We start from the raw sequence: 22,276 nt of genomic DNA on the forward strand, positions 1-22,276 counted from the left end.
AAAAAGGTCCAATTCGGGAAATCTGTAGCATAGTTGAAGAACCATCTCTTTGCGACGCCTGTGAGGTAAAACACAACGTGGGTGAGTTTCGCAGGCTCATCCCAGTGGTTGATGGCACTCACGCGATCATACTCCTCCACCGAGTCTTCAACGTCCTCGCCGCGAAGCCCAGCGAACATCGGTGGGTCCTTCTGAGGGCTGGTGACCATCCAAGAAGGGGTTGCCGCAGGGGCAAGCATTGGGGTTACTGCCGAGCTGGGCTGGTCGTCTTGCGACATGACCGAACGCAGGGGGTGTAAGCGGCGTCCCGAACGGAGCTCCAGGGATGTGTTCGCTGTGAAGCGGGAGAGGATATGTTAGCGATAGAGGATTCAGGGACCGGCCGGCACTCTCTACCACTTGTGAGGCAACGTTTAGGACTCTGAAGACTCTTCTTTATTGTGCCGAATGAGCCCCACAACCCAAACACAGTTGGTGATGATGAGTATGTACATATGAGAACATGAAGGGCATCAACAATGCTCACGGTATACACAGACGGTTATACTTTAAATCACGAAGTATTATTTTGCAAAATCAGCTTCGTTTAGTGCATTCGAGCAAAAACAGTGGCCACCTCAGAATCACGCCTATGAGCACATAGTGTCAAATGTCAACATACATACGCTCCCAAATCAATTAGACTTCTGACAAGAGCACGCGTATTTTGTCTGCCCGATCAAGTACGCTGATACAGTATACTTTGCAAACCGTTTCACACCTGTATATGTGTTTTTGAGATAAAACACCTATCGCACATCCCATCTTTCTGTCAATATTATTCGAAAGGGCGCAATGTCTTCTTCGCACACCCTTCGCACACCCTTTTTTTATTGTTGGGTGTACAATGGGAGTACGTTCGTTTTACAACACCCATGTGTGCTCTTTGAATTTTACACCTATGGGTCAATTCACGCAGTGAATTGACTCATAGGTGTCACGCGTGGCACTTGGGGATTTCTGAGATAAAATGTTTCCATTAACTTTTCTTACATACTGCCGATCTACTATTCTAGGACAGTCAGTACTCACATATTCATACTACAGAAAGGTGAAATATAAAAATAATGACCGTTTATTAGAACACATCAAAGCGACTACCACCGAACATGACGCTGCAGGAACGAATCCATGATACAGCATCAGAAGGCGTTCCACTGAGTGTTTGATGAAAGGGCATGTAGAAGTCTTCTGCACTCCAGTTCAACCACCTGAACGTCATTCTTTAAGTCTGTCCGGTCTAATTAGCTCTAACCGAATGACCCACAACATAACTCTTCATGCGGCAACAATGCATTGCTGACTTCTTGCTTTATTAACAGAAGCAACGCAGGTAAGTGTAACCCTATTACACTCAGTAGTACGCAGAAACTCTACTGCTGCTCAATATACAAAGAAAGCTTAATTAATCAATTACTGGTGTTTTGTGCGCCAGAACCTCAATATAATTATAAGGCAGTCCGTTGTGGAGGGCTCTTATCAGGAAATTTGAGACACCTGGGGCTTTTTAACGTGCACCTAAATTGAAGTAAATGGGCCTCTAGCACTTTCGCCTCCATTAATAAAGCTACCGCCGCGGCCGGGATTGAACCCACAATCTTCGAGTGAGCAGCTAAGTGCTAATGTACTGCTGCGGAGGCATGCGAGTAACAAATATTTATAAACCGTTACGCTTCAACGCGATAGCGATATCCGCACTCACACACACGGGCGCACGCATGCAGACACGCGCACACACACACACACACACACACACACACACGAAAAACGTATAGTAAAGGTTTCATCTTCTGGCAAACTGCGAGGCAGGCGGGACACAGAGAAGGAACGAAAGAGACAGAAGGGCGCAGACTCACAACTGATTTTATTGTAAACGTAGTCGACCTATATAGTGTCCTGCAAAAGAAAACGTGTCACAGTCAAAGTTTATCAGCGTACCGCAGCGCCACACCAAAAACCCACACACATTGAGGAACAGTCAGCTTAACCAAAGCCTGTGAAGGACTCTTCTTATGTGTATATATGTGTGTTTTTGACTGTATGTACTATTTGTGGGTATATGGTGTATATTTGATCATTGTTTATGCCATAATCACCCGACACCTGGAGTAGCAAGCCAGGCTAACCTCTCTGGGCATTTCATTAAAGAACCTTATCTCGATATCTCCACACACATAAAAAATTCTAAAAGGTGCAGGTGCAAGGCCACGTAAGTCAACAGTAGCATGTAGAACTGAGATATGCGTACTCCTTATCCGACAGGCTTATAGAGGGTTCACTGACGCACCCTTCTCCCTTTCTTCTAATATGGAAAGCCTCTATTATTCTTCGCCCTATGATTCTACTGTCTCTAGATATGACATTCGCATCTTCAAAAACAGGCTCGAAACAGCACTCCCAGCAGTGCGCTGGCGAATGCAAACCCGGACTTACCAACTCGCCCAGCTTTCGACGCTTGTTACACGTAAAGTAAAGGCAAACGTTTTCCCCCTCTTCAACAGCACTTTTATGACAACAATGTCCTGTGTGTCCAGCTTGGTTTAACGTGTGTACTAACGCTTACGCTCAAGCGGCTGTACTACTATTCTGACTCTGCAAAGCTACTTTTCGCTATGTTGGAATAGTTTCGAATGTGTGGGGGTGTCAGTGTTTAAAGTCGTGTTTTAGCGACAAAATTTGGGCGTCTTTCTAGTGTTATGATGTTACTTTGCCTTGACTGTTTCGACGCGCGCCTTCAAAGTTGTCGTTCTCCCGCGTGTCGCTTCAGCCTGGTTAATTGTAGCATGCTCGCCCCTTTGGAGCCGTGCGATGTTATGGAGCTTTCGCTTGTTCACACCATCCTCTTCTATGTACGAACTTATGCAACAGTTTCCATTTCTCATTTTTTTGCAGGTGGTACTCAACATTTATATTTTGAAACAAGTGCTGCACCAAACAAATTATGGCTTTTATGACTGATGGTTATGTTTATTTGCAGTTTTTTGCATAAATAAAGATAGATGTCCGCACATTTACATTTTCTTCTTTTCCTTGGGCTCTTCAAAGAAAGCTGAAGGTCCCAGAACTTATAAAAGAGTTGTATTCTCCCAGTGTCTGTATATGTGTGATTCAGTTGACTTATGTGCCCGTGTCCTGGTATTTTATTTCTCACCCAGATTACCTTGTTTTCAGGTTTACGCGCGCTTTCATAACGGAAGCATTATAGCAGGCGATAAAAAAGTTTTCGCTATTGCAGTCTGTCTCCGTGTAGTTGTGCCTCACCTACTGTAATTCAGCTGAAGTTATTGTTTGCTTTTTGTGTGAATATAGCGTACTGTATCCCATCCAGATTGAGTTGGCACAGTCTGCCGCAACAACACTCGATGTTGTAGGACTGATAGGCCGGCGAGTTGGAACTTATCCATCTTTGCGCAGAGCACAAAATTGACGAGGCACACAAGAGAAGAGCGCTTGTCCCGTCCTCTTCTCGTGTGTGCCTTGTCAATTTAGTGCTCTCCGCAAAGAGGAATAACACTCGAGCTGTGCAGGCCTCCTATAATTATTTATGCAAGCGTACATCAGCAGTGCACATGTACGGACAGCTGTGTGCTCATACAAATCCACAAAAGTGCACCCAGCAGCTTTTATTCAAGTTAGGAAATGTGAATATGAACGCCAAATATGCAATGGGGAATTGCAATACATATCGTAACCACCTGTCTTAGTAGGCATTCTCCCAGAGGACGTTTTAGACCATGCATACTCAGGCACGTGCCTCAGTAGGCATTGTTCGTACCGAGGTAGCGTCTTTCACTTGTACGTCTACAAAAAATGAACGACCATTAAAACATATTATATGTGTAGTTTCAAAATATCATCAAATTTCAATGCCACTTCAATGGTTGCTCTATGATTATTCAACAGAACAGTCAAGAGGAATTCTCGATGCACAATGTGCTTTGAATAACAAGTCCACTACATTCGACAACTTCTCTGTCACAAAACTGTAAAATTTCAGTGGCCAATAATTTTCCATAGTGTCAACATTGAAATTAATGATTATTGAATGGACAGACAATTACTCTTCAATATTATATGTCAACATTAACCAATGGCTTTTCAAGAACTTCTCAATACATTTTTTTTTGTAAGGGTGTACACATCCAGCAGCCGGGTGCATGATTGGCTTTGTCGTTAGAACATGTATTGGGTTTCAGTAAAGAGCGCAATAAAAACAGATTGAAGAGAGCGCTCTGTTCTCTGTCTCCTTTGTTTTTATTGCACTTCCTATCGAAACTGAACTCATGCTGCAAATCATTTTCCTTGCTGCAACATCTGCTACAAAACGCTCTTGATGATCTCCATTGCATTCGCAAAAAACAGTTTAGTATACCATTACCGAACAAGCATTCATTGTGCACACAACGTCCACTCAACTGTTTCCACCGTGAGCCCCATTTTACACGAAATTACCGTAGGTTAAAGTAGAATTGTTAATGAAACACTCGCCATCAAAGTGTAGATATTTGCTACTTTACACTTTGCTGTAGATTATATGTTCTGGAAATACCACCTATATTATTGGCTCGGGCCTCTGGCGGGCCTCATCTGCCATAGTGCCTGGCCGGGCCAGGAAAGCGAAATTTTTTCTCGGGTTCGGGCCGGGCCCGGGTCGCGCATTGAATCACCGGGCGGGCTCGGGCGGGTAAACTTGAACGAGTTCCGGGCCCGGTCCCCGGCCGAAAATCAGGGCCCGTGCAGTCCTCTACTGTATATTTGAGGGCCATTTGTGCTGTGCATCATATGCACCATAAAAGCAGTGCTGGGACCAGGATTTTCCCACTGTGGCAGGAGCGACTATAATAGGTCATGCGCCCTTGAAAGGACTAGCTAAAGGGTGAGCTTTCTAGCGTTTTTATGGGAGCGATCATAACTTATTTTTACGTGCTTCCTTGCTTAATTCTATAGTGTAATTGTTGAGAAAGGAGCTTCCTGCCTTATTGAGCACGTTTTCAAGTTGTCCCGAAAGATCAGCTGTGTGGGCATCTCAATATATACAACCCTAATCACGTACGCAGCAAATATAAGTGAAATGCAGTTGCTGTTTTTGAAAAATTGATTTGCCAACTCATTGAAATTACGGCCCGGGAATCGCAATGACCTTATTGTCACATTTTTATTTTTTCAATGCGCATGTTGAATCTTAAATCATGCTAAATAAATGTATAAGTATTCATAATCGTCAACTATCTTTAAAATCATGTTGGGATGGAAAGCGCTTCGTCCAGTGCAACAACTCTGTGCCTAGAAAGCCGTCATGTTTGAAGCTCTTCGTGTCTCTGACAAGTTATTGCAACTAACTAATGATTTTAGCGTTCTCCACTAAGAATATTCAGATCACTTTCGAGTACACTTCTTACAATCATTGTGTCTGAATACTCGGTGACAGAAGGATTGATCTGCCGGAGAGAGACAGATAGAGAAAGGGAGAGAGAAGGAATACAAGGAACATAGGAAGGTTAACTAGACTGCGTTCAGCTTGCTACTGTACACATGGGCTGGGGAGTAAGGCGGTCGCGTAATGCTGTTGCCTTCAAGTGCAGCAGGAGGGCGCGTCTGTCTTTTTCGGCTGATCTGCTGTGAGGTCAGGCTCCAAAATTGAGCTGCCGGGAAAAACATCACGCTACTCATCGTTGATTGCACTGTGCTATGATGTGTTCTCAGGCACTTGTACTGCTCGAGGTAGCTCTCGCGATTCACAGTCAAGGATATGTCTTCGTTTCGAAACTTCAGCCCACCTCCCTCAGACACGTAATTATGCTCATGCAGCCAATATAGGATATCGTGTTTGCAGCGAGTCCCTCCCACCTTCACTTTTGGACCAATATATGCGTTACTCTTGCCTGCCTGGCTTGAAATAAAAGGTATCTTATCGTAAAGCTTGAAACGTTGAGGAGCCGAAGGTCATAGTAACCAAAAGGTGTCAAGTCAATGCAGAATTTATATATTTTATTTTAATATGTTCGGATCGCCATCTAGTCTGGAATAGCAGTTAAGACATGCGAGTGGTTGTGCTTTATGAAGGTGTCTGCAGATCCGTGGGTAAGAAAGGCGCTTGGGCAATAATTTTAACGAATTGCATTCTATGCTGCATTACGTTATCTTTAACGAATTTCCGTTTCCAAGACAATCAATTCTGTTAAAACTTGGTTGATTGAGAAATGTGCGCAAGATTCATGAGACTGAAGACACCTTCACGGATATTGTCAGCCAGTTACTCGCTGACAACAAAAGAACATTCGAAGAACTAGTCAGAAAACATCTATGATCATTATTTACGTCATCAGCGATCCACATGAGCAATCGTGAAAGCTAATGCTCATGCGTCAAATAAATTCACTGGTAGGACTTACTAATTTATACGGAGGAAGTCCCATCACAACATTTTTATACGTCCCTCCTAGCAGAACCCTGCAACATAGATATGAACACACAATTTGTCAGTTTTGGATTTTACTTCATCGTATTATTGTTGGCAATGTTAGCGGAAAAGGGAACGTGCCCTAACAGTAAAGTAAGTATGCATCTATTGTTACTGAGAAATTTTAAAATATTATAATTGAAAAAATAAATGATAAGTGTTGTCAGTTATCGAATATTTTCGAGCTACTCAAAGGATGGTATTCCTGCAACAGAGATCTTGTTTGTATTTTTCGCGTTCCCAATGACACTAGTTTTCTGTGGAGACGAGTTGCAATGAGAAGCCGGCATGCTCATGCTTTCAGACGTAAATGATGACAAGAAAGTTAAAAAAGCTTCGCACCAAGGGTGCCAAGCCTGCAGGAAGTGCGGAGCTGGGCTGCAGCCTTTGTTTCTCTTCTATTTTCTCTTTCTTTCCTGCTCTCTTTCTTTCTTTTTAAACTTTTTCAGTTATGTCTGTCTTTTTTTCTCTCTTTATGTCTATTCATTTCTTCCCCTCTATTGATCTACTTTTTCTCTTGCTCGTTCTATTTTTCGGCCCATTTTTTCTCGCTATTTTTCTTCTTTTCTATTTCTCGCTTTGTTTTTCTGTTTTTCTATTTTTATACGTGCTCTTTATGGGTCGCTAAGGTGCTCCTCACTTATCCACATTAAGGCGCTCGAAGAGCAAGAGGACGAAGACTTCTTCTGGGCGCGAGCGCTCGCTCAATATGCAGCAGATTGCTATGCTATCCGTGGTTTTGCCTGCGTTACGCCAAGCTACGACAGCATATGATGAGAGCATACGACAGCCCGGCGCCCTAAAGTGGTTCGCACCTAAAAATATGGCGAAAGTTGCACTAAATCGCGCAAGGCTTGAAACAGTGAAATTGGACAGTTAATAAATCTAATCTGGCTGATTCTAGGTTGTTACTAGGCCTTCGCTAGGTAATTCACAACCCGGATGTCCAAACTCCAAAACCGAGCGTTGGGAGTGAGCGTCGACACCACCTGTCGATGTGCGGGTTCGTTGTCGCTCATATTCGGCTTCCCGATATGCTGGATCCTGGCGTAAATCCCGCATGCGTTGCGCAATCGATTCGCAATCTCGGCTGGCGCATTTGGAGTCTTCGCGTCATCGGCGCCTCTTGTTCTCGGCAACTCTGGCTGCGTACACGGGGTCGGGTGGACGATGCTGCTGCCTCTACAGCATAGCAGGGAGCCTTGCTTCGCAAAGCGCAGCGTCTTCTGCGCGAGTAGGACGCATCGTCAGTCGCCCTATGGTTGCGACTGAGCAAGCGCGGTGACGTGCTCGCTTAGCCAACTGTTCCCCAGATGAGGCACATACCCTTGATGATAGCCGTTTCTGGGTGTAATTGTTGCTTTCTTCAGTTATAGTTGAGTAGAGGCATTTGCGAATTTTTGCGGCACATACACGTTGATGATGGTAGTTTTCTGATAGGCCGCACAAATAAAAGCCAGTTCCAACAGCTTCGTGTTTAAAATAATTGAATGTATAGTTGTTCATAATGAAGCCACAGTGTGATGCAAGTACGCATTTTACGCGAGATAGACACAATATGCTTATCAGGTACACCTTGACAAAGTACTTTGGATCAATTTCTACGACCCACAATTTATTTACGTATACTGACATTATAGTATGTCTCACTTTCATTTCTTTCCGCATCGAAATTAAGCAACCGTAGCACTTAGAATGTAAGCTACCTCTTGGAATTTAGCCGGATTATGCTGTAGCCAATAAGCTACCACAATTTTCGTGATGCAAACATATAGGGAACATGCAATAGCATCCATTTTAGGCGCACATGGCAGGTCTTGATTCGCGTAGGCTTAATACTTGTATATGTTAGAAGTTTCATTCAGCACAAGCGAGAAAAATTCCTGTTGATACCTTGAGATGAAGAGTAGATAAAGTTTTACTTTAAGAAATAAGAGGTACTTAATGCTCAGCGAGAAATGCGCCGAAATCCCAAAAGCAGTATTACGGGTCCACCGCAGAGGGGGAACTTCCCGGTAAATTTGGAGGAAAATACAAGTGCATCGTGGGAACTTGAAACTCCTAACAAATATAGTTCATTTATAATTTTTTTACAATATACAGCGCTCATGAATGACCATGCAGGTGGGAAAATATACTGTTGTAAAACGGCGTTCGCGGACAACCGAAATGGCTGCCGGCCAGTACCTTCGTTTTCACTTCGAGCATTGTGCGTCCAATGTCACAAAACGGATACATCTTGGAAGCTGTTGAAGATGAGTTTCAGCGGCTGTCCGCATGCTGCCGTAAAATTGGCTTTCTGCATTGTTATGAACGAACGAACAGTTGCCGGCCATTTTTCTGGCGAAAAAAATTTCACGTGCCCGTGGTGGTGTTGCTGGATTGTTCAGAGCACGCTTGTGCTCAAGACACGAGGGTCTTGAGCCGCGGTCACATCGTCGCAAACGATAAATATTGCGGCTTCTACACTGCTCTTATGCAAAATAAGTACAGCATTTAAGTACTCACCGAGAAAATGGAAATGCATCGGTTGGTTTATTGTTTTCTTGTTGCATTCGATAATGCGGCATTCGGTAATTCGGACTTTTTTCCGGTCCCGTTCAAACCGAAAAAAAAGCGCTTTTACTATACCATCATCTGGATGAACGACATAATCAGCCATGGTTGTGCTGACCAATATAATCTCCAGTATTGCACCGCCCACTTCAGATTCACGGGTGGTTTCATGAACAACTTGCACTGAGCCTCTTGTCAGCATTTCCCACGTTTCTTGTGTTGTCGAGCAAGCGAGGTATGGTGCTGCAAGCCCAATCAATTGGGGGCAGAATAAGGTATCCAGGCATAATTAGTGTTCCGCCAACGTTCGCCGTCATGTAATTTCATAAGGACACCAAGAATTCAGGGGGCAAAAAACGATGCTTGTAGGGATCACACAGCCTAAGTGTATGTTCCAAACGAATTAGTATTAGAAAAAAAGACTTGCATGGTTTCCAATCTGGGGTAGTAATGCAGCTAAGGTGTTTTCTCTTGGGCAGCTGCGATGCCACCTCCCCGTGACGTACAGTAACGTTGAAAATGTGGCGCGATTTGTCAACTATCACTTCATCTGGTACGCCATCATGCAGCCAAGTTTCCGTTATTATCGTGATATGGGGATCGCAGCTAAGGAGGAGGCTATCAATTTTGTTTGTTTTGTTCACGATGCATCGGGAATTACGATTAAGTATATAAGACATTTCGGCCATGTTCATGCATTGTTTCTTAAATATTTTGACTCTGTGCTCTGGCGGAGTTCCACAGATTTGCTCCTTGCCTCTGCGCTATCCAATGTAAAGGTTTTCGGTGACAGAACTACTCGACTGTTTCTGTCTTCATCCCACCAGTAAAGTGCGCCATCTACTTTTAGTTTGTCACGGATAAGGCTCAAACCCTTGCCGCTTGCCCTATTTTCTTTCCCGGACTGCCACAAAACCGTTGTTTATGCCGTGTCGACGAACTATAATGTTTACTGATTGATATGTTAGTGCCCTTCAACATTTTCGCTAGGTGTTAAAAGAGTTACTCCGAGCTAACTCAACAGATATTAACAAAATAACACAGACGTTTCGCAACCTATGCAGCTGGTGTATATCCTCAGTATGCCCTGGCACCGAATGAGCAGAGGTAGCGCAGTCCACTGCTAGTCACATATGTCCTTGTAAACGTCCGGTAGGGGGACGCGGTTGTTGTTGCAAGCCCATTTGTCGCGACGCATGAAGCAAGAGTCCAGGAGGTTCGTTTCCCCCATCTTTTTTCCCAAGCCAGCGTCATCGCATTGTTCAAGTCGAAGGTATGCTCTGTCGTCCAGCAGTGTTTATTAACAGAGCTGAACTTCATTCAGAATGCCCTGTGTCATCGAATTCATACTTTTCCGATCATGTTGTCAAGACATCATATTAAGATGGGGATTTCTCTCCGCACATCATGCGATCATATGTTCATCATCAAATAGAGTTGTTTCCGTTTTTGGCAGTTATATAAATGGCAAGTACTTGCTTCCAAATCGTAGTTTCTGCTGACACAGTTATTCCTACCTAGTCTACTGCTCTTTTCAGCATCTGTTGTGACTCTCTAAATGACGGCACGGTGCTTTTCGCGCCGTCTGAACTTTCAGTTCACAGCCGATCACTACCACTGCCATTCGCCGTCTTTCAGTTCAATTATGGCGCCTCTACGATGTACGTGTCAAACCCGTCGGCTGAGCGTATTACTTTACGCCACCGGGATTGCCTCGGCAAAGCCGAGCCCCTGGCTTCATCTCCAACCTTTCAATCTTCAACAAAAATTAGAAGCTTTCATGTGGCCTTAAGTTTAACAAGTCAGTAAGAATCTATTCCGATGCGAAAACAACGTATTTACAAGTTACGCGGATAGGAGCAATTCGATGCTCTACAGCACTGCTAGAAACTTATTTCTTTTCGAAAGAGGCTCCACATTTTTCTGGTATAACAGCAAATTATCTTTATTTATTTATTTATTTATTTATTTATTTATTTATTTATTTATTTATTCATTCATTTATTTATTTATTTTGAGAAGAGGTTTATTGGCGGTGCGTTCCTGTGGTGACGCTCTGAACAAACACAGCGAGTCGGGGCAGAGCACTGTCCAGAAAGATGCCAGCGACAAGCAGCGCGAGGCGAGCGTTGGCGATACTGCTGACCGGCGACGCGCCTTCTTCTTCACAATTCGCCCCCGCCGGAAAAGAGCCATCCTGGCGACCTAGGAGTCTGGAGGCAGAGGGCTGTGGTATGGCTTGAGACGTGCCACGTGGACGAGGTCACGTCCACGCCGGCGCATGTCGTCAGATGGGGAAACTGGCTCAATGATAAAGTTCACAGGGGATGTTTGCTCCAAAACACGGTAAGGCCCTTCGTACTTTGGGACGAGCTTTGAGGAAAGCCCAGGAGCTTGGTACGGAACAGCCAGCCATACAAGAGATCCAGGGGAATAGCTGGGACTTGGAAGTGAGTCGGCGTTGTTTTCCTTCTGGCGCTGTTGTTCTTGGGATGTAAAGGTGCGCGCGAGTTGGCGGCACTCTTCCGCTTGTCGGGCAGCTTCGGACACAGGTGGGCATTCGGAAGCGTCCGGACGATATGGTAGGAGAGTGTCGATGGTGTGCGAAGGTTCGCGGCCATACAGGAGAAAGAAAGGTGAGAATCCCGTGGTAGCCTGTGTCGCGGTGTTGTATGCGAACGTTATGAAGGGAAGAACGCGGTCCCAGTTACCATGATCAGATGTCACGTACATCGCGAGCATGTCACCGAGGGTGCGGTTGAATCGTTCGGTGAGCCCGTTAGTCTGCGGGTGGTATGCCGTGGTCCGTCGATGAACAACGTGGCATTCGGAAAGCAGAGCTTTGACGACTTCCGAGAGGAAGGCTCGACCACTGTCACTAAGGAGTTCCCGAGGTGCGCCATGTCGAAGGATGAATCGGCGTAGGACGAAAGACGCTACGTCCCGCGCAGTGGCACTTGGCAGAGCAGCAGTTTCGGCGTAGCGTGTCAAATGGTCCACAGCGACTATGATCCACCGATTGCCATCCGGTGTCATTGGAAGTGGGCCGTAGAGATCTATGCCGACGCGGTCGAAGGGGTTGGCAGGGCACGGAAGTGGCTGCAAGGCCGCAGACGCGCGTGAAGGCGGTGATTTGCGACGCTGACAGTCGGGGCAGCACTGAACAAATTTTCGTACAAAGTTGTACATGCCGCGCCAGTAGTAGCGATGGCGAATACGTTCATAGGTTTTGAAAACTCCGGCATGGCCACATTGTGGATCGTCGTGGAAGGCAGCACATATTTGTGATCTTAAGCTGCGGGGAATTACCAAGAGCCATTTACGGCCTGCGGGAGCGTAGTTCCGTCGGTGTAGCAGCCGATCAAGAATGGCGAAATGGGCAGCTTGGCGGCGGAGAGATCGGGATGCAGGAGTGGTCGAGGCTCCCGAAAGATAGCCGAAAAGAGAAGCGATCCATGGGTCACGGCGTTGTTCAGTAGCTACGGAGTGAATGTGGAGAGATGTGACTGAGTGTGTGCAGTTCGTTGCGCAGGCCGAGTCTGGAGGTAGAGGCGAACGAGACAAGGCGTCCGCGTCAGAGTGCTTGCGTCCGCTGCGATAGATGATGCGAATATCGTACTCCTGAATTCGGAGTGCCCAACGGGCTAGTCGGCCAGACGGATCTTTCAACGGGGCGAGCCAACAAAGGGCATGGTGATCCGTTACCAGGTCGAACGGGCGACCGTACAAATACGGGCGGAACTTGTTAAGCGCCCATACCAGAGCTAAGCACTCCTTTTCAGTGACGCTGTAATTGGTCTCTGCTTTTGTCAGCGTGCGACTCGCATAGGCGACGACGTATTCGGAGTAGCCGGGCTTACGTTGGGCGAGGACAGCGCCAAGACCGACCCCACTAGCGTCTGTATGCACTTCAGTTGCAGCTGTTGGGTCGAAATGGCGAAGGATGGGAGGAGAAGTGAGCAGACGACGGAGCGGAGCAAACGCGACGTCGCACTCAGGAGACCAGGAGGAGAGGTCTGTGTCGCCGCGTAGGAGCTGGGTCAACGGCGACATGATGGACGCGAAATTTCGGACGAAGCGCCGGAAGTAGGAGCATAGTCCGACAAAACTTCGAAGCTCTTTGATGGTAACAGGCTTCGGGAACTCGGCGACGGCACGAAGTTTCGTAGGGTCGGGTAGAACACCGTGCTTAGATACTATGTGGCCTAAGATGGTCAGCTCCCGCGCGGCGAAGCGGCACTTCTTAAGGTTGAGTTGCAGTCCAGCACTGGTTAAACACGTCAAAACCTCTCTGAGCCGATGTAGATGGGTAGGAAAATCGGGAGAGAAAACGACAATATCGTCGAGGTAGCATAAACACATAGACCACTTGAGGCCACGCAATGTGTTGTCCATGAGTCGTTCAAACGTGGCAGGTGCGTTACAAAGGCCAAAGGGCATCACGTTAAATTCGTACAGCCCGTCAGGTGTAATAAAGGCAGTTTTCTCGCGATCAGCGTCAGCCATCGGAACCTGCCAGTAGCCAGAACGTAAGTCTAATGACGAGAAGAATTCTGCTCCTTGAAGGCTGTCAAGGGCGTCGTCGATAGACGTCTTTCCGCGTCACCTTATTTAAGCGACGGTAGTCGACGCAAAAACGAATAGACCCGTCCTTCTTGCGAACTAGCACGACAGGAGATGCCCAAGGACTGTGGGATGGTTGAATAACGCCACGGCGTAGCATATCTTCGACCTGGTCGTTGATGACGCGACGCTCTGCAGCAGAGACGCGGTACGGTCTTTGACGCAACGGCTGGTGCGAACCGGTGTCAATGTAGTGGTGGACTTCCGACGTGCGGCCCAACTGCGGCTGAGCAACATCGAACGAAGTCGTGAAGTGTTGGAGAAGTCGAAGAAGCGCGGCGCGTTCTTCGGCAGTCAGGGTATCAGCGATTGAACTCGTGAATATTTCACTCGACGAGCCCTCCTGTGTTGAAAGGGCAAGAAGGTCGCTCGAGTCAGTATGACACGATTCGTCTGGCACGTTCAGAAAGAACGAAGGGTCAAGCTCTTCCACGCGACCGAGACATTCGCCGACAAGCAACGTAACCGGTGCGGAGAGGGAATTGTAGACAAAAATATTGTTGTGGCCGGCAGCGATGTCAAGAGCAGCAAAAGGCAGTGGGACGGCTCTGCGACTCATGAAGGTGTCGGAAGGTGTGAACAAGACCGTAGCATCGTTGAGGCCACCGCAAAAGACAGGGACAACGGCAAGAGAGGCAGGCGGAATGTCGGTGTCCTCGCGCACGACGAGTTTAGGTAGCTGAACGAGAGCGTCGTGGAATGGCTCTGCACACAGCGGCGAAAATTCAACTTCAGCGCGTGCGCAGTCGATGACGGCATTGTGACGTGATAGAAAATCCCACCCGAGGATGACGTCGTGCGAGCAGGCAGAAAGAACAATAAACTCCATGACGTACATAGTGCCTTGTATGAATACGCGGGCAGTACAGGATGCGAGAGGTGTGATGTGCTGTGCGCTGGCCGTGCGTAGCGACAGTCCAGAGAGCGGCGTGGTCACTTTGCGTAGTGAACGGCAGAGCTTGGCGGCTATAACAGAAACGGCTGCGCCGGTGTCTACAAGGGAAAATGAAGGAAAACCATCGACAGATACGGCGACTACGTTAGCAGGGGAAGTGCGAGGACTTGGGCACTTCGAAGATGGCGCAGTTCTTGCCTCTTGAACTGCGGCGTTTAGTTTTCCTGGTTCGAGGGTCCGGGTCGGCGACGCATTGGGAAGAGCGATCGCTGTCGAGGAGATGGTGAGCGGCGCGACGGAAATGTCAGGGTGGTCAGTGTAAGCATCCGATGGTGAGGGTCCGGTAGGAGATGGGCGCATGGGATGAGCGCCGTATTGGAACGGCCGGGTAGCGTCGCTGGATGTTTGAAAGCGACGGCGACAATATCGAGCAACGTGCCCTGGAGTACCGCAGGCGTAGCAAATGGGGCGATTGTCACGAGTCCTCCAAGAAGTGCTGACTCGCGGCTCGGCCCAAGATGTAGGAAGAGGTGCAGATCGGTGGGCATATTGCTGCATAGGTGGGTAAGGCTTCTGGGGAGGCCTACGCACCACCTGGGCATACGTAATAGGTGAGGCTACGGGCTGCACAGCCGGCCCATATGTAAGAGGCGCGGCCACGGACTGCTGATGGTGAGCGACGGGAACGGCTTGAGCGACCTCTTCGGCAAAAACAGTGCGGAGCGTTGGCGGCAGACGAGAGGGCGGCTCCTGTGTGAAGGGGACCAAGGAAAGTTGACGAGCAACTTCTCCGAGGAACTCCGGTGCCGCTGCCGGACTGGGCGGACGGGGCCGGTTGGTCGACGTTGGTTGTCATGACGGGCGGAAGTGTTCTGCTTCGCAGCTCCAGGTTCAGTTGACGGGGACCCTCAGCACCCTCCACCAATTGAGAAGAGGTTTATTGGCGGTGCGTTCCTGTGGTGACGCTCTGAACAAACACAGCGAGTCGGGGCAGAGCACTGTCCAGAAAGATGCCAGCGACAAGCAGCGCGAGGCGAGCGTTGGCGATACTGCTGACCGGCGACGCGTCTTCTTCTTCACAATTTATTTATTTATTTTTAGATACTGCAGCCCATCACAACCTATCACATGAGTTTTGACAATGTGAATTGGAGACAGAAAATCGGTCGTTGATGTATGTGATATATAAGGAAATATATCATGGAAATGCCGAAAATACACACCAATGCGACATAGAGCTCTGTATAATAAATTGAATGCAGTGCGTTGGGCAACCTCTTAAGTTACAAGGAAAAATAAAGCAGCATTTTTCCTAGAAATGTCAACAAGTCTTACCTAGAAAAATGGCAGACAACTTAACGCACTCACAGTTTGTTGTGGCTCATAACAACAAGGTAATAAGTATCTAGCCAGACTAAAAACAATTATTATGATACCAGACACATTGTCTACACTGTAATATCGATATCAAAGGCTGTGGAATTCAAGAAATGAAACATAAATTTTCGAGAAGAAGGATGGATTTCGCTACAAATCCTTTATTTTCGCTCTGTAACAAATTTCTTTCGGCTACATTGTATTGAATAATTACATTAAAAACGCCTATGAAAGATTAGGAAAATATGCGTCACTTAGCAGGCTAAACAATCTGAATTTTTCGACGACAGAACCAGCTATCAGATTACATAATGCCGCGAAATTGTCCGTTTTTGTCCCTGTATATCCGCACAGATATTTTTATTCTTTGAAACGAATATACATACATGCTAGCGAGTAAAAGATGTCAATTAATGAAACCCGACGCACATTCCTCTGAAAGAGTACTGCTCCATAAATGTTTATTGCGGTTATTTCGAATTCTGAGAACGTTCTGTGCACAATCCAGCGACATTTGTTGAACGAAATGCTGTAATAAGCGCAGGGCAATAACGAAGGCAGTGTAGCTTAGCAACACTACTTTTTAGTGACTGATTCTATCAAATCAATTACTAAGGGCAAGTTCCAGTAGCCAAAATAATACAAATACCGCTTTGCATGTGCGAACGTAACCATAAATTAAAGTGATGCAAAACAATGCGAGGAATGCAGATGATAAATAGGAAAATGAGAGACTAGGTTACTCAGGCAAGTACTGCACCACCGCACCACCGATTCTGATCCAAGTACTGCACCACCGCAAACTACCTGAAACTAAATATCCAGCAGCATTATTTAAACTATTTATTATTGCGATAGCAATTGTATTGTCATTCTTGGCTGGTTTTTGTCGTCGCTGTCATGATCCCTATCAAGTCCTAATCGATAACATCGCCCCTTGCATCGTATGTTCTACGCGAAAGTAAATGCATGCAATCGCGGAAACGAACGCGGCTGAAGCAGAGATGAAACTATCTGGCCATCGCCGTCACACGAATAGGGCGTGCGATAACATCACTCAAGACGTTAGTCGATGGTCCCTCAAGCAGTGAGCAAACACCCTGGCCGTCGTTCGCCAGGCTAAAGGGTGTCAGTGGGGAGTAAGGGGGTGGGGGGTGGGGAGGGGTTGCGTCATTTGAGCAGCAATTGGGAACTTTGCTCATAAGGGCGCGGTCGCGAGCTATTGCGTGCACTAGCGCTCGCGAGTGACAGCAGAAAAACTGCTTAGGTCACTGTAGTGGCCGTATTACCTTATATCAGCGTTTTGTTGAACTACACGAGATCTGCGCACGTCAAACAGTGCTATAGCTGCCAAACCCGTACAGACCATTGCACAGGGCTCTCATCTATCACTACACATTAAACACTGCTTGTCTGAAGGCACGTTTCACTTTCGTGTTATACCAATTCCTATGACGGAGGGATCAGGCATGTTTTTTATTAAGCGATTTCTTAGCTGTCCTGAATGTGATTCGCATTTTTGTCCGCTATTCCTGCACGTGCGGAATATAGCGCAGCCCTGCGCATGTCTTCAGTGGATTTATATTGTTACGGGGAGAAGAATGTAGATTTATACTACTATACCACAACTTCAGCGGCTGTCGCAACGGTGCTGCAAACGTTACAGTGCCTGGCCGCTGACCTGAAGGTCGAGACCTCAGTCCCGCCTACTTCGGTTGCATTGCGATGGACGCGAAATGCTAGATGCCCGTGTACTTAGATTTACATTAAAAAGCCCACAGGTGATCAAAATTCACGCGGCCCTCCACTACGACGTACTTCATAATGGTAAGAAATGTTATGGCACATAAAACCCCAGAAAATATTAATATTGGCTAACACGGTGGCGCACAGTGAAAAAAAAAATTACAGCATATCCACGGGTGAATGATGAAGAGCTTGGGTGAAGCTCCTGAAGCAATCATGGCTACACCGTGAAATGTTCAGTGGTTTCGCCCAGCAGTAATGAAAGCGATACGCCGCTTTGGTTACCGCTGCGCTCGCTTGGCGGCAGCCTCTCGAGCTCGCACCTCGGGATCCTGCCGACGAGCACGAGACGCAGCGGCCTTCCGCACCCGGCGCTCCTCGTAGTCCATGGTCCGCCAAGCAGCACGATCCGGCAAGCGCACTCCTCCACGTACGACGACGATCAAGGAGAATGAGAGATAACGGGCGCAGCAGCCAACCTGAGAGCAGCGGCACCTGTAACGCCATCTAGCGTGCACTCACCCAACCGCCATATTGCACACATCTCTATGGGATAGCGCCATCTATAGAATGATACGGGAGACGCGACAGCGGGGGAACGCCGGACGGAGCGACGACCGATCAGGTGATGCTATAAGGAGCTTCGCCCCTAAAAGAAAAAAAAAAACACCTGAGAATGGTCACTCCTGGTCACTTGATATTTACGCCGTTCGCTTCAGGAGCAGCAGAATAGGCCCGTGCATTAGCGTGAGACACGTCCTTCACGTGTACCGGTCCTGCGGCGATGGCACGGTGGACCATCCACTGTCTGGGCTGGGTGAGATGTGGGAGTCGAGTTCACTTCGAGTACGGTCCGGGCTCAATGTGCCTGCTTCTACTCGCTAGGCCCTGAGTTTCAAATGCGACGAATTTCTTAGCGAACCTCATGCACTTAGAGCGTTTAAATCTATCTATCTATCTATCTATCTATCTATCTATCTATCTATCTATCTATCTATCTATCTATCTATCTATCTATCTATCTATCTATCTATTGTAGTGATCCAAAGGAATCGGTTGGAGAAGGCGGAAAAGAAGAGGCTAGAAGAAGAGGTAGAAGAGGTGGAGGAATGTAAATAAATGGCTGAAAGCAAACTGCTTTCGTTGGAACTTTATATTTGGCGCAGCCTTTGACAGGATCCGGAAGATGTGGGTGACCTTCTACCTCACACAGCGGGACGGCGAGCCACTGATCGCAGGCTACGAGCTAGACGGCGAGAACTTCGTTACGGCTCCAAAAGAGATGACAACACCTGGCCGAATCGAATCCATCGCCACCATTGCCAAAGAGCCAATCAGCGACGTCATCGCCAGAGGTACTGTGAAGATAAATGTACCTTTTTCGGAGTTCGAAGCCTGGGAAAAGGAAAACACCATTAAGGAGCAACCACCGAGCCATTCTGATGCAATGACAGATACGTCAAGCTGGTCGAACGCTCTTTCGCAGTTCACTTGGCTGCAAAAGCAGCAACTACAGCACCAGCAAGCACTCTTGACGGTTCTGGCATCAGACAGGACTCGTCACATGACAGTAAACCCGGACAGCTTTGACGGCAGTTCCGGTGTATATTATTGGTTGAACGCATTCGAATGTGCATGTGAGCAGAATCATTGGTACACGGACCGCGACAAAATACGAAATATGCGAGCATGCCTTTCTGGAAATGCCAAACAATGGTTTGACTTGCGTTTTGCCCAACACAAGGAAGATTCATGGCAGTCATGGAAGGACAGCTGTGTCAGTGCCTTCCGAAAGAATACAGTAGAATTATGGGACAAAGCCATCAAGTATGAACAAAACAGTGACAACCTAGTCGACTATTTCTTCATAAAACAACAATTGCTGTATAACGCTGATCCGAACCTTCCAGAATCATGTGTCGTGCCACTTATAATACAGGGAATGAAGAAAGGAAGTCGAATGCAAATGGAACTCAAGGCACCTGTAACCTCTGAGGAGCTGCTTCATCGTTTGCAGTACATTAGTTCTAACTCTACAGATGCAATCGGTTTGAAAGATTCACCACCGCAACCAAATGCAGCAGGATCCTCTAGAAAAGGTGTCTTCCCGTACGAGAATTGCGTGACAGATCAGCCGTCACATCAATTCTATGAGACTGACACTTTACTTGGAGAATCGTTGCATAATTGTGTGCAGGGGCATTTAGTGGAGCGAGAGACCGTTTTTATTGTAAGCCCAAACATTCTTTTCGCTGCGATGGTTGTCAATGGTTCCAGCGTTTCAGCGCTGATCGACACAGGTGCTTCAGTGAGCTGATTAACGAGGACATAGTACCTAAAGATGACATCTGTCCAGGAAAACCAATCAGGGTGTGTAGCTATGACGGAACTTGCAGGGAGTTCACGAAATGGACCGAGGCAGAAGTTCGCTTCAGAGGCCGGGTAGTACGGGTGAAAAGCCTCGTAATGTCGGGTGTTAATTTTGATTTTCTTCTGTCCCGACCCGACATGAAACTTCTGAAAATAAACATACTGTGGAACGATGTCATAACAACTGACAATGACGAAAGTTGCTCCAATATTAGAGGAACACATCCTAAAATTGTAAAGTGCTCCGAAGAAGTCACGTCGAAGTACGCGGAACTCATTTCTGTTGGCACTTATCCCACAGCTACCACAGCAATCGAAGTTCCTTTCGAACTACGTGACAAAACGTCGTAAGAAAGAAGCCGTATGCATTGAGTCACGAGAAGAAGACTTGGTTAAGACAGGAGCTTCAAGGCATGCTAGACGCGGGCATCATTCGACCATCCACGTCTTCGTTTGCGTCACCAATTACGATCGTGCCCAAAGAAGATGGATCGTTCCGGTTATGCACAGATTACCGACTCATCAACCGGCAGACAGACTTGTTTCCTTTCCCAATGCCAAGAATTGATGAGATAATTGATGAGACCGGCGGGTGTGAATGGTTCTCCAGGATAGACTTGTGTAAAGGATATTGGCAGGTACCTTTGAGGGAAGACACGAAGAAGTTTACGGCGTTCGTTACACCATTGATGTGTACGAGTACAACCGGCTTCCGTTTGGGTGGAAGAATTCAGGTGCATTTTTCCAGAAAATGATGAATTCTGTACTGAAAGATTTCATTGGGAAGTTTTGTAATGTGTACGTCGACGACATCTTAGTTTATTCAAGGACCAGAGACGACCATGCGATCCACCTGTCGGCAGTGCTGCAAGCGCTCAGTGATGCACAACTAAAAATTAATGCAAAGAAGAGTGAGTTCTTTTGCCGGACCGTAGTATTTCTCGGCAGGCGCTTTGACGGCAAGACAAAGAGTACCAAGGAAGAAAGTGTGCAGCGAATCAGGTCTCTTGCGAAGCCCCATGACGTTCATTCCCTTCGTGTGTTTTTAGGTCTTGCAGGACACTTCAGAGCTTTTATAAAAGACTACGCTAAAAAGACGAAGTGTCTCACCACCTTAACACAGAAAGGTGTCCCGTTCATGTGGTCTGACGGATGTGAAGGAGCCTATTCGGAGCTGGTTACAATCATTTCTTCTGACCCTGTGCTAACGCTGCCGGATTTCACGCTACCCTTCGAGCTCTACACCGATGCTTCACACTACGGAAGTGGAGCTGTTCTTTACCAACGAGATGACAAAGAGCCGGCGTCCCGACAACTACAAGTAATCGGATATTTTTCGTACACATTTACGAAAGCCCAAATTAATTACTGCACCACAGAGAAAGAAGCTCTGGCAGTTGTCATGGCCTTGAGATATTTCAGGACATACTTGGAAGGCAGATGTTTTAAATTGTTCACCGACAACCAGGCCTTGACTTATCTGCTTCATCTCGCACAGCCAAAGGGGAGAATTGCACGATGGACAAGCGAGATCCAACAGTACACCTTCGAGGTAGCTCATCGCCCTGGACAAAATCACCAGGATGCTGATGCCTTGTCCAGACTGCATATACCACAAGAAATAGAAGCTGAACACGTCAACTTTATAAAGCTGTGGAAGGTACAGAAAAATTGACATTTAAGAACGGAAAGGTAGACGTGCCGGCGACAGAAGTGCAAGCTATTCTAAGGCTGTACCATAACAGTCCAGAATCTGGAGGACACGATGGATTTTGGAGAACGTACAGAAAGCTCACTGCAAGATTCACTGGCCGAACATGAAAGCGGATGTCGCTAACTACATTAAGACATGCCACGAATGCCAGCTCTTCAAAGCAAAGTTTAGGCCACGAGGGAATAAAATGGTAATGCCGGTATACTCAGAGGTACCTTTTGAAGTACTTCACCTCGACTTTGCGGAAGTCAAGAAGAAAGGCGAGGGCGTACGAAAAACTCAAGCGTTTTTGGTTGCCGTGGACGAGTGCACACGATATGTTGCTGCTAAGGCCGGCCGGGAAGATGCGAATTCAGTGATATCACTCCTGGAGCGGAATGTGTTCAAGGATGTCAAAGTTATTGTTGCCGACAATGGACCAGCTTTTCGAAGTCTTAAGCTTCGACGATGGGCAGAAGAAAGAGGCATTAAATTACGTTTCCCAGCACCATACCAC

General features: G+C 47.0%; 1 protein-coding gene across 16 annotated transcripts in view; it reads left to right on the plus strand.

Annotated features, from left to right (window-relative positions):
- Window positions 1-6,454: 6,454 nt before the first annotated feature.
- Window positions 6,455-22,276, plus strand: part of LOC119374702 (cuticle collagen 2C) — a 256,546-nt gene continuing 240,724 nt past the window's right edge. For all 16 annotated transcript variants that reach the window (XM_037644880.1, XM_049411049.1, XM_049411050.1 and 13 more), the window contains exon 1: window positions 6,455-6,592. In XM_037644880.1, coding sequence (XP_037500808.1) covers window positions 6,503-6,592 — 90 coding nt within the window. In that variant the 5' untranslated portion in view covers window positions 6,455-6,502. The remainder of the gene's footprint in view (window positions 6,593-22,276) is intronic.

The sequence above is a fragment of the Rhipicephalus sanguineus genome, chromosome 11, assembly GCF_013339695.2.
Source record: "Rhipicephalus sanguineus isolate Rsan-2018 chromosome 11, BIME_Rsan_1.4, whole genome shotgun sequence".
Lineage (NCBI taxonomy): Eukaryota > Metazoa > Arthropoda > Arachnida > Ixodida > Ixodidae > Rhipicephalus > Rhipicephalus sanguineus.